This window comes from Maylandia zebra, linkage group LG5 (genome assembly GCF_041146795.1).
Source record: "Maylandia zebra isolate NMK-2024a linkage group LG5, Mzebra_GT3a, whole genome shotgun sequence".
NCBI classification, from domain to species: Eukaryota; Metazoa; Chordata; class Actinopteri; order Cichliformes; family Cichlidae; genus Maylandia; species Maylandia zebra.
The window spans coordinates 27,023,241-27,039,361 of NC_135171.1; the positions used below are offsets into that span (position 1 = coordinate 27,023,241).

At 41.3% G+C, this 16,121-nt stretch overlaps 1 protein-coding gene across 2 annotated transcripts in view; it reads right to left on the reverse strand.

Annotated features, from left to right (window-relative positions):
- Positions 1-1,618: 1,618 nt before the first annotated feature.
- The window catches only part of LOC101475929 (SLIT-ROBO Rho GTPase-activating protein 3), a 37,112-nt gene continuing 22,609 nt past the window's right edge, over positions 1,619-16,121 (reverse strand). The window contains exons 12-22 of one of the 2 annotated variants that reach the window (XM_076884143.1): positions 13,825-13,855; positions 13,484-13,544; positions 9,179-9,256; positions 8,722-8,856; positions 8,534-8,639; positions 8,232-8,459; positions 5,982-6,055; positions 5,697-5,877; positions 4,741-4,887; positions 4,306-4,621; positions 1,619-3,899 (exon numbers count right to left, since the gene is read on the reverse strand). In XM_076884143.1, coding sequence (XP_076740258.1) covers positions 3,435-3,899; positions 4,306-4,621; positions 4,741-4,887; positions 5,697-5,877; positions 5,982-6,055; positions 8,232-8,459; positions 8,534-8,639; positions 8,722-8,856; positions 9,179-9,256; positions 13,484-13,544; positions 13,825-13,855 — 1,822 coding nt within the window. In that variant the 3' untranslated portion in view covers positions 1,619-3,434. Of the gene's footprint in view, positions 3,900-4,305; positions 4,622-4,740; positions 4,888-5,696; positions 5,878-5,981; positions 6,056-8,231; positions 8,460-8,533; positions 8,640-8,721; positions 8,857-9,178; positions 9,257-13,483; positions 13,545-13,824; positions 13,856-14,798; positions 14,902-16,121 lie in introns of both variants that reach the window. The other variant, XM_076884142.1, reaches the window with a different exon arrangement.

Consider the following 16,121-nt stretch of genomic DNA (forward strand, 5'->3'; position numbering starts at 1 on the left):
GCACGGGGAGAGCACAGACATAACGGGCTGGGGAAAACATGGAATAAAACACAAGGAGGGGAAACGAGGGCTCACAGATACACAGAGGGGCACACAGGGGGTAATCAAATAAGGAACATCTTAACAGAACAACCTAGGAACCAAGGCATAAATAAAGAACAAAATACAAAACACACGAAAACTAAGAATACTGGGCCAACATGGCAACAAAAGGTTACTGTAACTGAGAGCAAAAACAGAAACGTTTATTTAATATTGAAAATTAAAAACACCTTCGAACTAAAAATGTGTTCTAACATTGGAAATTAAATTTTCATGTTTTAGGCAGAGTATCATCAAGTCTAAATGATCAAAATATGGACTGTAAAATAGCACGTGATGCTCCAATAAACGTACGTCTCCCTTCTTCACTCAAGTTTCATACGTACTGTTACACTTGTAAGTGGGGGACCTGAATACTGTATTGCCAGGAAATACTTTACTGTGTGCTTGGTTCGACTCTGGTGGCCTTGCTAATCATATAACAACATCAATGAAAAGGCCTTTTGAAATAAGAACCCATAGCCGGAAAGCTGGGTGTTAGTCTACAGGTTGTTCATTCGCTCTTGGCAGGCATTCAGGCCTCAGTTAAGGCCACAATCTGATTATATTCCCACTTTTAATCTCAATAAACACACCTAAGTGAATTAAACTTGACACTGAGTGCTGGTTATGGAAGAAGCAAAACAGACTCATCTTGATCAGGATATGGGGGGAAAAGAGAGTTTTTGCTTTTGAAAAGGTGGAAAGCTAGTATGCTTACTTCTTTTTTGTTTTTTCACTTTTTTTTATGGTTTTCATCCCTTTGCATTATTTACAAATTTGTCTCGCAACTCTTTGGATGAAAATAAGTTGTGTGTTTCCCGCAGTGAAGATGACTTCCATGTACTGGGCTGGCCTCTGAGTACACGTGCATATCAATAAAAGGAGACTCTTTGAACCTTTTCAATTCGGCAGAGCATTTCAGTCTCCTTTCAAGGACCCAAGAAGCACAATGTCTCCATCCACAGGACAAATGTGGTCATTGAATGGCTTCTTAAACATTAACCGTGAACCATTACTAATATGTTATAGTTATGAGACATTAATCCAGTGAGAAGATTGTCGCTAGTGCAAAAAGGAACATTCATTATAAAAAATTGAAAAAAAAAACATACTGAGATATCATTGCAGGGATCTGACCATGTGGATCTGACCATCAAATGACTAAAGATAAAATAAAAAGAAAGAAAATACATTTGACACTAATTGACTGTCAGCGCATGTTGCATTATATCTTTCATGTATGTTTGCAGTTTCAAATGTTTTCTTTCAGTGATTATTTAGCCTTTCAGGATGGCACTATAATCCATGCCAGCCAGTAGATGGCCCTGCAACACAACTATAGTTACAGCATTTCCACTGTACATGCATTTAAGTCAAAGTGATTATACATTATGTTGATTTTCATTTCTTACAAAGAAATAAAGTCACTGCATTACTTACATTTTGTGAGGTGCATTTGCAACACAGCTACTGTTCAATATCGATCATCTACATTGTTTTGTTTTTAACTCAAAATCACCACAGAGACATTGAAGACATTTCTGGGAGGTTTCATTGATTTATTGTTTTACCAATTTCTGTGCAAGGGTAAGAATTACAAAAATCTACACACTAGAGATGATAATATATCCTGTTTCTATCATACAATGTTACTTTTACAAGCGTCCTTTAACAATATGTATATATTCATTCCGATGTACCTATTACACATTAAAGATATACTGATCATCCTCATAAGACGGACCACAAATATCACCAACAGTAAACAAGTTTGGCTAAACGTACGCACAGCCTGCAGTGACCATGTGTACTCTAGACGAGGCTTGACAAGCTTCAATGATGATGTGCTATATCATGTTCCTAGTACAAGTTCATCAAAATGAAAACACAAAACTTACAAATGCAGCACAGTTCCCTGTAGTGTTTTTTGTATAAGTGCATTAGTCATTTGAAGTGTACGAGAGTCTGTTGAGGTAACACAGCTAATCCTTTAATATAGAGAGTTGACAATAATATAAGCTCTTTTTTTTATGTTTGTCTTTATTTCATTGTTTTAATTATAGGCACAGCATATCTATAATGGTCACAACAACTTTCGGTATTATTTGTATTACTGTACTTCAGGTTATTTTGCTACTCTCTGGCCCATTCTGACATTAACAGATGAAGAAAAAAGAGAAAGTAGTTTTGGCTAAGGAAATCACTTACTTTTCTTTTGATATATAAGAATTAAGAAGTAACTTTAGAAACAGATTCCCAGTCCTGACACGGAGTGGACACTATCAAATATTAGAATCACAGTGGGTATATAACAGTCCTGGTCCACTGCTGAGGAAATGTAACAAATGGAGGGAGAAGAGGAGCTGCACTGCTGCCGCCTGACACAACTTTGCCTGACACAGGCTATTGGACAATGAGACTACCATCGCAGTGGCCGTAAACTTGCCAGACTGAAGCAGCAGCACAAGCTGGCAAACTGGTGCCAATTAGGCCCATTTGTGCTTTAGTTGCCAATCAGTCTGCTGCCAGGAGTTTCACCAACACTTTTTTCTTAGCTTTACCCAGCTCCTTACATTTCAAGGTAACATTTGGAGGATTTCATTTAAAGCCACCGTGCATAGAGGTTTTGTATAGAATCTTTTAACGGCTTGGGGCCGAAGCCCATGATAACATTACACAGCTGCAATTTCCTTGGAGCCAGCATCTAGTGGTCATTAGAAAAACTGCAGTTTGAGACAGGTCCACTGTGTTTTCCCCATCCAGCCATGTTGTCTGTCTGTCTGCTTATGCTGTGACGCTGTGGGACAGGCTTGCTGAGACAACTTCTTTCAATATAAATGGTATATAAAAGGAATATTATGAACCACCACCACAGACTAGATGTCTACATGATTAGTGGTGAAATATTCCCTTAAGTATTCTCTTTATAATGGAGCAGGAAACCACTCACAAAGAACACGCTCATGGCATCTTTGTAACCTAATAACATTTCATTGAGATACTTCTCTGTTGTGTTTCAGTAAACAGAAGCATTTTCCAGTGCATCCCTTTACCCAGCATGGCTATTCAGCATGACAGCATTACTATAAAATAATTCTCATAGATTTAAATCCTATTTTTGCGTAACATATCACTGCAGTACAGTACATTGACTTGTTCCCAACACACGTGGAAACAGAGTGGATGTTGTGGGCAGAAACAAGCACCTATCCTACACTACACAAGATTAGTGGTAAATATTCATCGGGTGTCAATGTTTTTTTTGCCGTCCAAAAAAAGGGGAAGGGACATGATGATAATCTGAATCACTCTGTATCCACAGCATTCTTCAACCACTTGTCTGACTGGAGCTACATGTTACCTTGTTTGTCCGAGGAAGAAGAGGAGGTGGATGGTGATGGAGACGGTGCTTTGGGGAAGACCCTGTCAGTGGGAGTAATGCTCGGGCTGCCCAAACCAGACGAACTGGAGCTGCTGGAGCGGTGAGGTCCTTGGCCCTGTCCAATCACAGGAGCCGGTCGAACAGGTCTGACAGGCGGGGGCCTTAAAGGAGCACTTGGTCTACGGACTGACAGAGCGGGCTTAAAAGTGGTCATAGTCTCAGATGAGGAGCTACTACTGCTGCGTCGCTGGGCTGCATCTGGATCCCTGATCACCATGGTATGGAGAGGGCTGGCAGACACCTCCTGCACTCCACCAGGGTGCTTAAGCGGCTCCAATGTGTCGAGCACAACGTCAGGCGCGTGCTTGGCTACATTCTGCCTCTCCAACTCACGCAACTCATGCAGGGCTGTATTCATTGTTTTCTCTATATCCTGAGAAGCATAAGTAGAGGAAAAAACAAAAGACACTGATGTCAAGCAACCAAGCAGAGAGTAGCTAAATCTATTTTAAGTTTTATTCCTCAGAGCTCGAGCCTTTTTATGTGATGGTGGAAAAACTAAACCCAAAATTTTATTTGCCAACTGTGTAATGTTTTGGTACCCATCAAAGAGCTAATGATGCACATAATATTTAGGAATGGTAGCGAGAATTGAGATTTTTTTCCTCCTTAATTTTGCCTCGATACAGTTATGATTTTTCAGATGAAGCAATAAAAGGAAGCTCCCTTTTTAGAGAAGCCATACATATAGGATAGTTGTATACGTACATGTTTGTTATACAATAAAATAAGAAAAGTCTATATTAAAAACTGCATGTGCTTTTAAGGATTTTAATCACCTCAGCGAGTGCCTCGGTCTCAAGAGCCTTGTGGTCTCCTAAACTTGCATGCCGGGTGGTGCTTGGTGATGATCTTTGAGAGTGGCTGTCGACAAACGCCTTTCTATCAGGGTGGCTGATGCAGCCAGCACTGCCAAATGTGGTGAGACGGCGTTTCTCGGGACTGTCAGTTAGACCCCTGCTGACAGCTATTTTGTGTGGACTCTGGGGGCGAGGCATAACCCTGGGGGGTAGATCAGCAGCTCTGGTGGGGCTCAGGCTGTCGGCGCCATTCCTATGGCGTGGAGCTGCAGCGCCATCTGATCGCACTCGCACCCTAAAAAGAGGCGATGAAATTGATATTTAATTCGTGAATAGTTTCAGTTTCTTTGCTCTGGATAAATATTCAATGTCCTTCCTCTCTCAAGTCCATCCCAAATATCTAACTGTTACTACCTTCCTAATGCTGGTCCAAAGCGGTTCTCAGGTGTGTGTTCACAAGGAGACTGACGCTCATTCCTTGATGAGGTTCTGTCATCGTGGTGCGGCCCACTGCTGGTCTCACTCTCAGTCCGATGAATGCTCTCTGAGAACGCGTCGTCCCTGATACAGATGCATATCGATGACGCTTTTTTATTCATGTTTAACATAGAAAATAATTGACAGTAGTCTGCTAGATAAACTAAATAAGGAGTTCTGCAGTGTTTGAACTGTTAATTCATTTCTGTGTTCAATTTTTTTAAAGATTTTTTTCTTGATGAATGAATCATTGATAACTACATTCCCATTTCATTTAAAGCAACTGTTCATTGAGTTTTTGTACAAAGTATACAATCTGTTAAAGCCAGAACTGTAAGTGCTTGATTCTGAAGCCAAAGCCGACGTAACAGAGTTGTAATTTCCTTGGAGTCAGTGTCTAGAAGTCAATAGGGAACTGCAGTTTCAGGCAGTTTCACTGTCTTCAACTTCTTTCATTATAGTTGTTGAAAATCAAATGAGAATCCTTAATAATCACATCCCTGCACAAAAACACCACAGCATTGTACCTACCAAGCCCATTCTTTTAAAGGGAAACATTAACCACTAATTACTCTGTCCTTTTGGTCCTTTTCTGCATAAATCACTACTCTTCCTAATTTAGCTTTAATTTTGTTACCTGCCTACTATTTATCAGAAAAGAAGCTATTAAGAAATTAAAGGCCTCCATTCAATACGTGACCTGAGTGAGTGTCCATTCGAAGAAAATCTCTTTTTAGCAAATTGTGGATCAGAGGGTAATTGCTTCGACCACAAAGGTTATGTTTTTGTTACCCTTTGTCTGTTAGCAGAATTACAGAATAACTACCACTTGAATCTGAATCATGAAAAGATGGATTGTAGCCAAATAAAGATCTCAAATAAATCTAACTTACATGTCTTGTACCACAATGTATTGATGTGGGATCAGCCCATCCACACCATTATGTCGCCCTTCCCACCAGTCCTGAGAAGCTCGCAGGTAGAGCAGCAGAGAGGCTCCCTTCTTAAAGGACAGCTCTCTTGGACTTCGGCCCACGTAGTCAAATTTGGCTATGGCTTCGATTTGCTCCAATTCTGCCATATGAAAAAAGATCAGAGGAAATCTCATTATTTTCTCTGTCAGCTTCTCAACATCCAGCTGCTGTCTTCACAATGGATTGATGTGTTTGCTGACTCACCATCATCACTTGTGTTAGGCCCGGTACCATTGTCAATCTCATCCAGAGCTCCTGGTTCACTGTGGGGGCTTTCACTGGAGAGAGGAGATGCAGAAAAGGAAATGAAAAAAATAAGAGCCATTTACGCACTCTTATTCTTCAATCATTACCTTTTATAACAAAGGAATCCTTAATTACCAGACCAATATTATATTTATCATGTGGCAGCAACCTCAATAGACCGAGGCATGCAGACAGTCAAGACAACCTGCTGACATTCAAACCAACCATCGGAACATGAAAGAAAGATGATTTACGTGATTTATCAGCTGGTCTTATCATTTCGGAAACTGCTGATCTACTGGGATTTTCCCACCACAGCTAGGGTTTACAGAGAATGATCCGCAAAAAAGAAAATATTCAGTAAGAGGTGATGGAAAAATGGTCAGACTGCTTCCAGCTGGTAGGAAGGCAACAGCATCCTAAATAAGTACTTGTTACAATCAAGGTATCCAAAAAAATATCAGTGATTGCACACCTAGTGCCATTCCTGTCAGTAAGTCTACAAGTCATGTGGACTTACCAAAGTTGGACAACAAAAGACTGGAAAAATATTTCCTGGTCTTTCTTCCTTTATATTCAGATAGTAGTGTCATAATTTGGCACCAGGAACATGAAAGCATTGGTCCATTGTGCCTTGTATCAACAGGTGGTGTAATAGCATAAGAGATGGGTCTTGTGATACTCTGGGCCTGTCAGTACCAAATCAGCATCTTTTAATCAGCACAGGTTCAATGTTTTTTGTGACATTCAGATGGTAGGGTCAGAATCAGAGCATTGTGTCAGCGGTTAAGGCTGCTGGTGGTGTAATGGTGTAGGGGACATTTTCTTGGGACACTCAGGACTAACTAAGCATTATTTAGATGCCACAGCCTACCTAAGTACTGTTGTTGACCATATTCAGCCTTCACAGCGTACTTCTGATGGTTGCTTTCGGGACAATAACATGCCATGTCACAAAGCTCAAATCATCTCAAACTGTTATGTTGCAAATGACAATGAATTCACTGTAGTCAAACGGCCTCCACGGTCACCTGATCCTAATCTGATAGTCTTTGAGAGCGGAATGGGAGATTCGCATCGTGGATGTGCAACAAACAGATCTGCAGCAACTGCATGATGCTATCATGTCAGCTTGGACCAAAATCTTCCAGGACCTTAATGAAGATATGCCATGAATAATAAAACAGCTCGGAAGGCAAAAGGGACTCCAACCCAGTATTAGCAAACTGTGCCTAATAAAGTGTCAGTTTTTATTGCAAATGTTGTTCATGCAAATGAAAAGCTAAAAAAGATCCTGGCCTTTTTAATTTTTCTATATGCATATTTTTTCATGTATTTTTTGGAAACCTCTAAAACATACACTTTATACACCAAATTAAAGCAAAATCCAAACTACCTACTACATTAAATGTGAGATTCATATTATCCAATTAAATGACTGATCAGGATAAATCCTTTTAACAAGGAACTGAACAGCTACTCTTCATTCTTTAACCCTTGTGTGGTGTTCGTATTTTTGTTACTCAGCCAGTGTTCATGGGTCTGGTGGACCCGCTAGAGTTTTGGCTTTCCAAATTAACACTATCAAACAATTTTATGTTAAATTACTCAACAGATGTTTACTTCATCCCAATTACAAGACATATGAACAGCAAACATGGTTAATTTTTTCCCTTTACCTTTGTTAGATCACATTTATGAATTAATGTGCTTCTCGTTTTTCTTTTATATAAAATGTTATAAATAAATCAGTTATAATCAAGTGGAGTGAGTGGAAAGACACAACACATTTACACGTGAAAAAATAATTAATTGTTTAATTTTTCTTTTGAAAAAAACTGAACACGGGTCTCACAGACCCGAACACCATACAAGGGTTAATTCTAGCAGTTGGATCATTTAAGAAAGGCATTATTGATGTTATTCAATAATCATATTGCTGGTGCATACAGTCTTTAAATAAACAACACTTGCTAGCGTCGCTATAGAAAATAAGTCTTGTGTTTATGAGAAAAAAGCCAATACCCTTTATTAGGTGTCTGTCTAAGAAGATAATTCAGTATTGAGTGTAAAATCTACAGCCTTGTACAAAATGGCTTAGAGCCAGGGTAGGAAGTGGAAAATGTTACATGGTGCTATTTTTCCAAGGCCAAGTTGTTAATGGCTCAGAAAACACAGCACATTTTGGACACCTAGCTTTGAACCTACCAGTATTCGTCCCCTCCAGCCATGCACTTCTCATACACAGGTCCCTCCAGTTCTCGCTGGGTTGGAAAGATGACCTCATGGTGGATGATGATTGTCTTAATGATCTCATTAACATGTGCTTGGCAGGCCACAGGATCTTGGTCATCTGGTATGGGCATCAGTGTGGGGCCAAAGCAAATAGCGAGATTGTAGGGGTCCATCATGTTCTCATCGCTGTACTGGGAAAGACTGTGGAAAACAGAACCAGTAAGTATCATTATTTTAATTTTGCACACCGGAAAATTTGTAGTGACGAGACTTACTGGTTTAGAAATGCAAACAGGTATCTCATGACGATGATCACAGGCCGCGGAAGAGTCACGATTATCTGCTGAAGGTGATGAGCTCTTTCTGCACCAGAGTCAAGCTCTAAAAGTAATAAACAACAACAATCACAGAGTGCTACACTAAATAAAACATATTCCACATGTTTTCCTGGAATGTTACTCACTGGTAGTGGATATGAGGTCGGCGAAACGCTCTTTAGGGAACAGGGGGTTTTCCAACCCCCGGAAGTAAAGCTTAAGAACTCCCGCCACAGAGTTAATATCATGATCTGTCTGATCATCCATCAGTGGATCTTCTCCTGTAGATGTAGCATATTTTCAGTCTACTCAGTATTCATCCATTGCACTCACTTTCATGTAAGATAGCAGTGATTCTTAATATACATTTCAAATTCGGAAGTTAATGTATGCATTAAGAGTGCAGTTATGTTTGCTCATTTAGGATGCTGATCTCATGTATTATGCATTAAATGGTTTACATGTCCATTACAGGGTTACATATGGCACACAGGCTCTTTATTTGCACTTTAGAGTCCTGTGAGAGTAACTGCGGTTTCTGAGGTGGGCAAAACGAAATTTAAAATCAATCAAGAGTAGATGGCTAAGTGACCTGGGACTAACCTCTTTCAAATGCATTTTTAATATCATTGACTTCGACCTGGGATCCTGGAACTCGAAATATACCTTGCTGCTGAAGACCTGTGGACATATAAAGCTGTTAGTCTAAAATGGAAAAAAAGGTATTAATATAAATGGCACACCCCCTTAAAAATAAACCAGATTTATTTCTGTTGAATGTCTCAGTAAAGGAGTTTCTTCTGTTTTTTGTATCTAAGTATAAAAACAAGCTTAAAGATAGGAGACTTCAAACATATTAAAAAAAACAAAGGAAAGGGAAGGGTGTCTGAGGGCGAGCGTCTGGTGGCCGGGCCTTAGTCCATGGAGCCCGGCCGGGCACAGCCTGAAAAAGGGCCATGGGCCCATCTTCCTGCAGGCCCACCACCCGCAGGAGGCACCGTAGGGGTCGGGTGCAATGTGAGTCAGGCGGCGGCCAGGAGCGGAGGCCCTGGCAGACCGATCCCCGGCTAACAAGACTGGCAATTGGGACATGGAATGTCACCTCTCTGGTGGGGAGGGAGCCTGAGCTAGTGCGTGAGGTTGAGAGGTACCGGCTAGATATAGTCGGGCTCACCCCTTCGCCTTTCAGGCCAGGTCCTGACTGTCGTCTGTGCTTATGCGCTGAGCAGCAGTTCAGAGTACCCAGCCTTCTTGGAGTCCCTGAGTGGGGCACTGGCGGGTGCTCCTCCTGGGGACTCTGTTGTCCTACTGGGAGACTTCAATGCTCACATGGGCAATGACAGTGAGACCTGGAAGGGCGTGATTGGGAGGAATGGCCTCCCGGATCTGAACCCGAGCGGTGTTTTGTTATTGGACTTCCGTGCAAACCACAGTTTGGCCATAATGAACACCATGTTCGAACATAAGAGTATCCATAAGTGCACGTGGCACCAGGACACTCTAGGCCATAGGTGTCAAACTCTGGCCCGCGGGCCAAATTTGGCCCGCAGCCTAATTACATTTGGCCCGCAAAGCCATACCAAATTACTATTAGAGCAGGCCTACTGGTATTATACAGCTAATATATATATTGTTTAGTATTAAGCTTTGCTTGTTCCATATTCAGTTTTCCAGCAAAACTTATTTGAGTCCATAAGAAAAGATTCATTCTTATATCTGGAGGAAGATTTTTTTTTTCAATAAATATTCATGTTAGCCCGCGACTTTGTTCCAGTTTTGAATTTTGGCCCACTGCGTATTTGAGTTTGACACCCCTGCTCTAGGCCACAGGTCGATGTGGTATGTAATCGTATCACCAGACCTGAGGCCATATGTTTTGGACACTCGGGTAAAGGGAGGGGCTGAGCTGTCAACTGATCACCACCTGGTGGTGAGTTGGATCAGGTGGCGAAGGAGGACGCTGGACAGACCTGGCGCACCCAAACGTACAGCGAGGGTGTGCTGGGAACGTCTAGCAGAGGCCCCAGTCTGCAAGATCTTCAACGCACACCTCTGGCAGAGCTTCAACAGCATTCCGAGGGAGACTGGGGACATTGAGTCCGAATGGACCATGTTCAGCACCTCCATTGCCAAAGCCACTGCATGGAGCTGCGGCTACAGGGTAGTTGGTGCCTGCCATGGTGGTAACCCCCGAACCAAATGGTGGACACCTGAGGGGAGGGGAGCCACCAAGCTTAAGAAGGAGTCCTACCGGGCTTGGTTAGCTTGTGGGACTCCAGAGGTGCTGTTGACTTCGACAGAGAAAATCATCAGGCGGTGGAAGGAATACTTTGAGGACCTCCTCAATCCCACTGGCACATCTTCCGTGGTGGAAGCAGAGTCCGGGGACGAAGGGGATGACCCGTCAATCTCTGGGGACGAGGTTACTGAGGCAGTTAAACAACTCCTTGGTGGCAGAGCCTCGTCCACCCCAAGTTCCTGAAGGCTCTGGATGTTTTAAGGCTGTCTTGGTTGACACGTCTCTGCAATGTTGCGTGGGGATCGGGGGCAGTACCCCTGGACTGGCAGACCGAGGTGGTGGTCCCCATCTTTAAGAAAGTGGACCAGAGGGTGTGTTCCAACTACAGGGGAATCACACTCCTCAGCCTCCCTGGGAAAGTCTATGCCAGGGTGCTGGAGAGGAGAGTTTGAACCTCGGATACAGGAGGAACAATGCGGTTTTTGTCTTGGCCGTGGAACACTGGACCAGCTCTTTATCCTCTTGAGGATACTCGAGGGAACATGGGAGTTTGCCCTACCAGTCTACATGTGCTTTGTGGACTTGGAGAAGACATTCGACCGTGTCCCTCGGGGGTCCTGTGGGGGATGCTCCGGGAGTATGGGGTGTCTGGACCATTGTTACGGGCCATTCAGTCCTTATATGACCGTTGCAAGAGCTTGGTCCGCATTGCCGGCAATAAGTCGGACTCGTTCCTGGTGGGTGATGGGCTCTGCCAGGGCTACCCTTTGTCACTGATTCTGTTCATAATTTTTATGGACAGAATTTCTAGGCGTGGCCAAGTGGCGGAAGGCTTTCACTTTGGTGGTCTCAGGATCTCATCTCTGCTTTTCACAGATGATATGGTCCTGTTGGCTTCATCAGGTGATGGCCTCCAGCTCGCCTTGGAATGGTTCGCAGCCGAGTGTGAAGCAGTGGGAATGAGAATCAGCACCTCCAAATCTGAGGCCATGGTCCTCAGTTGGAAAAGGATGGAGTGCCCACTCCGGGTTGGGGACACCCTCTGAAGGGTGGCTGGCCTCTCCCTTAGAGATAGAGTCAGAAGTTCGGCCATTCGGGAGGGGCTCAAAGTAGAGCCGCTGCTCCTCCGCATTGAAAGGAGCCAGTTGAGGTGGTTCGGGCATCTGACAAGGATGCCCCCTGTGCGCCTCCTGGGCGAGGTTTTCCGGGCATGTCTCACCAGGAGGATGCCCTGGGACACGCTGGAGAGATTATATCTTCTCTGCTTGGGCTGCTGCCCCTGCGACCCGGCCCCGGATAAGCGGAAGAAAATGGATGGATGAATGTGGCAATTAGACTATAAACACCTTAATTCAAAAATTGAGGGGTGGGGCCAAAGCTTCTGCTTTTTCAGTCATAACTGGTGGAAATCAAAATTACATTGTTTTTCTTATTATAACAATCTTCACAAGACAGACGTTACTATTAGTTAGTAAGAGATTCATTAGCATCTCTTGGACAGTAGAAGTCCTGTTTATCACTTACACCCCATCTTCTTTCTTATATATAAGGATTAATGTAAGCTGAGCATCATGAATATTAGAATGCAACCCATTTTGAGAAATGAATGAATCATAGAAATTAATATTTCACCTCACTCTCTCATCCAGGCTTGTACATATGAAATGCTCCAGTTTAAGATTTTCCAAACGATCCAGTTGGAGCAGTTATATTATCTCACATTGAATGCTATTTCACTGCTAATAACTTCTAAAATACCAAAAATATTTGAATGGCTACTATTAACAATATTAAGGTTGTATATACATATCATTCAGTTTTATTTTATTTATATAGGACCGAATCCCAACAACAGTCACACCAGGGCACTTTATATTAGGTAAAGACCCTACAATAACAGAGAGAAAACCCTAACAATCAGATTGTATAAAATTATATGTTTTGTTGTGTTTTGATTATACAGACTGAAAACTACATGTAAGCAAGAAAATGAAAAGGGAAACTCTGTCTGCTCTGTCTACTTGCTGTAATGAATAACTGTCTGTCTGTTGGTCTGTTAGCACTCTATTGCAGTTTTTAACCCTTTCATGCATGAATTATGACAACCTCAATCAGGATTTTTTACATTTTTATTCATCTTTAGGCATGAAAAAAAGATTTTTGAACTTAATTTTTTTACACATGTATTTTTAAAAGTTTTTTTTTCATGTCCACTTAGGTGGACAACATACGTTTTTGGCTTATGAAGTTGACAAACGAATAAATAATATACACTGTGTGTTGTGATCATGTGCAAGTATACCATCAACCCTGACACACATACAGGAAAACAGCCTTTGAATATCTCTCCACTGTAGTGACCACTATACGTGAAAGGGTTAAGATATAATTTTCAAATTTTGTGTGATGATAGACACCAATAAAAGTTGATTAATTTAGGTGAAAACTTTATATTGAGAGTCTGGAGAGACATAAGCGCTCTTATTGTCGTCGTTTCTATCTAAAATTGCAGGGTCTCTACTTTGCAATATAAGAATCCTTAATGCAGAATCCGATGCATTTTTGTTTTGTTAAATTTGAATTTGTTGAATTTTGTTGTAAATTTGCACTACACAAATAAAACATCAGCCTTTGTGGAAAGATAACTTATGAATAGAACTGGAACATACCATACAGGTTGATGTATCGAATACAGCTCTCAACCACCGCTGGTATAGGCTGGCCTGAATCCTATAGACACAATCAAATTATTACTAGAGAAACCACTAAATCAGAAATTAATAACCATAAGAAACAGTCACACTAGCAAGCCATTATGATGAGAAGGCTGAGATGATATCATTTATCACTTAACGTTAACTTTCTGAGTCACAATATGCAAAACAAAAATAAATTAGTGCACCACGATAACAGTATTTTCACAGGAATCCCAATGGGACAGAGGCACAGAAATGTTGGTTAGCATACTAAATACAGTGTAATGATCCCACCCAGCTATAAGACAGAGTACCTGACTCCTCGCACGGACATTCCGTCTTCCCCTGGGCAGAGAGCAGTAAGGCACGTAGACAGAGGAAGAGAAGCAACAACAACCACAACAGGTTAGTGAGAGAGACAGATCTTACAAAGAGAGACAGACAGACAGACAGACAGAGAGAGAGAGAGAGAGAGAGAGAGAGAGAGAGAGAGAGAGAGAGAGAGAGAGAGAGAGAAGGACGAGGCATGGCCTGAGAAAAGCATCAGTGCCATGTGGCGTGTGAGACATGAGGGCATGGTTTGGGGGGGAGTGGGAGGGAAGGGCCTACTTCAGAGCATGGTGGGTGGGGGGAAGACATATTTTTCCAGCCAAAAACAGCTTCTTGACTTGGAGGGAAATTAGAATCGATTTATCAGTCGATCTGCTAATTACGACATCTCCTCAACTAACTGATTCTTTATTTGTTCTGTGAGAAAAAAGCCCATTGAAGAACTACTAAGATATAAATAATGATAATAAAACATACAACACTATACAAAAAAATCAATAAAGCAAAAAAAAAAATTTTTTTTCCTTTTGTTTTTTTGTCAGTTGATTCATTGGTTAATCGTTTTATCTCTGTACTTTTGTCGATGCATGCCCTGCTTGTCTGCTGAGTTTGATTAGCATTAGAGTGGAAGTGGCCATCTGTTTATTTGCATAGCTGCTGTGTGGCCAACTGACATACAGCCAAATTAATTCAGTATACGGAGGCTGGGGGCTCACAAGAACAAACCTTATACTGGTGCTTTTGAAAATACACCATCTTCACATCAAGCTGCTGGACCAGCTTTCACCTTATCTAGTGTTTTCGTCAAATGTGAAGACAAGCATTGAGCAAGAGGAAAGTCAGTGCATGAATGAGGCAATGTTTGGATAAAAGAGTGGTCACAGGCAAGAGAACCCCCAAGGACTGCTAGCGAGAAAGCTGAGCTCATGAGAGACAGAGGGCACAGATGGGCTTATACCTGAATGAAGGCCTCCATATTGCCGTTAAACAGCCTAGGGTTAAAAATGGAGCGAGGTCTACACTTCCGCATTCTCTGGGGTTTAGGGGGAAGAGTTGGGGGCCTGGGGAGATGGTGGGGTTTGTAGGGTTGGTACAATGCAAACATGAAAAATAATGCAATATGCAACAGTAAAACTGATTTTGCTTAAGATGTTTTTCTTTTCAGATCTTTACCAAAACAATAGGCTGCTCCAAATCATAAAGAATATGGTAGTGATATATTGACCGTTTCTGAGATAGGCTACAGTCATTTGCTTTCTTGCTGAGAGCTAGATGAGACAGCCGATACTCTTTTCATAGCTTCATGATAAATATGAAGAGACAGAGTGCAATTAGTCAAACTCTCGCTCAGACAGGAAGGGAAAATAATTCATGGCTCTCCATTAATTTTGAATAGCATAAAGGTGTATCCGTTACAGTTCTGTCACCTGTCAAAAAACTACAAACCTGATATGACAGAGATAAAGAAGAAAAGATAAAGATGGGCAACTTAACAAAAAAACAAATTAATAGAGAATGTGAAATATGTCAGTTTTAGGCGTTTTGGGTAAATTAAGCGAAAAACCTGCTACATCCATTATTAATACTTTCTATAGACAGTACAAAGTACTGCACTACAAAGTACAGTGGAATATGTTTCATTTAGTGGGCAATCAATAAGTGAGTGTATAATGTATTACGCTGTCTCTATAAAGCCATAATCATATTATCTAGCTTAGCACAATGTTTTAAAACCAAAAATAAATAAATAAGTACCTTGAAATTGCTTAGCTAGTGGCTTTAAATGTATAATATTTTGTGTTGCTTATTATCTAAAATCCGAATTATACAAATGATACATTGTGCTTGCACTAGCTATTTGCTACTAAATGCTAACTTAAATTAGCAAACCCTTTGCTGTAGCCTCAATCTGAGCATACAATCATCTGAGTGGGACCAACACACCATCAGGATGAACAGAATCAGCTTTCTGGCATCAACTTTCTCATTTAACACTTGGCAAGAAAGCAAATTTGTGTATTAACCTAAAAGTAAAAATAATACAAGGATGGAGCTCCTGTGACTTTCTCAAAGTAATAATGACTGAAAGGTAATACATCACAAAATACTCAATACAGATATAATTAAATATAAAATTTAATTGATCAAAATAAAAGTCAAGCATTTGTATTTGTCACACGCCCTTCTTGTCAATATTTTTTAATTTTCTCCTCATTTAATTGTTTTTATTAATCAAATCATTATCCATCTCACTGGCATTTCAGTCCCTAGTCTTAAGATA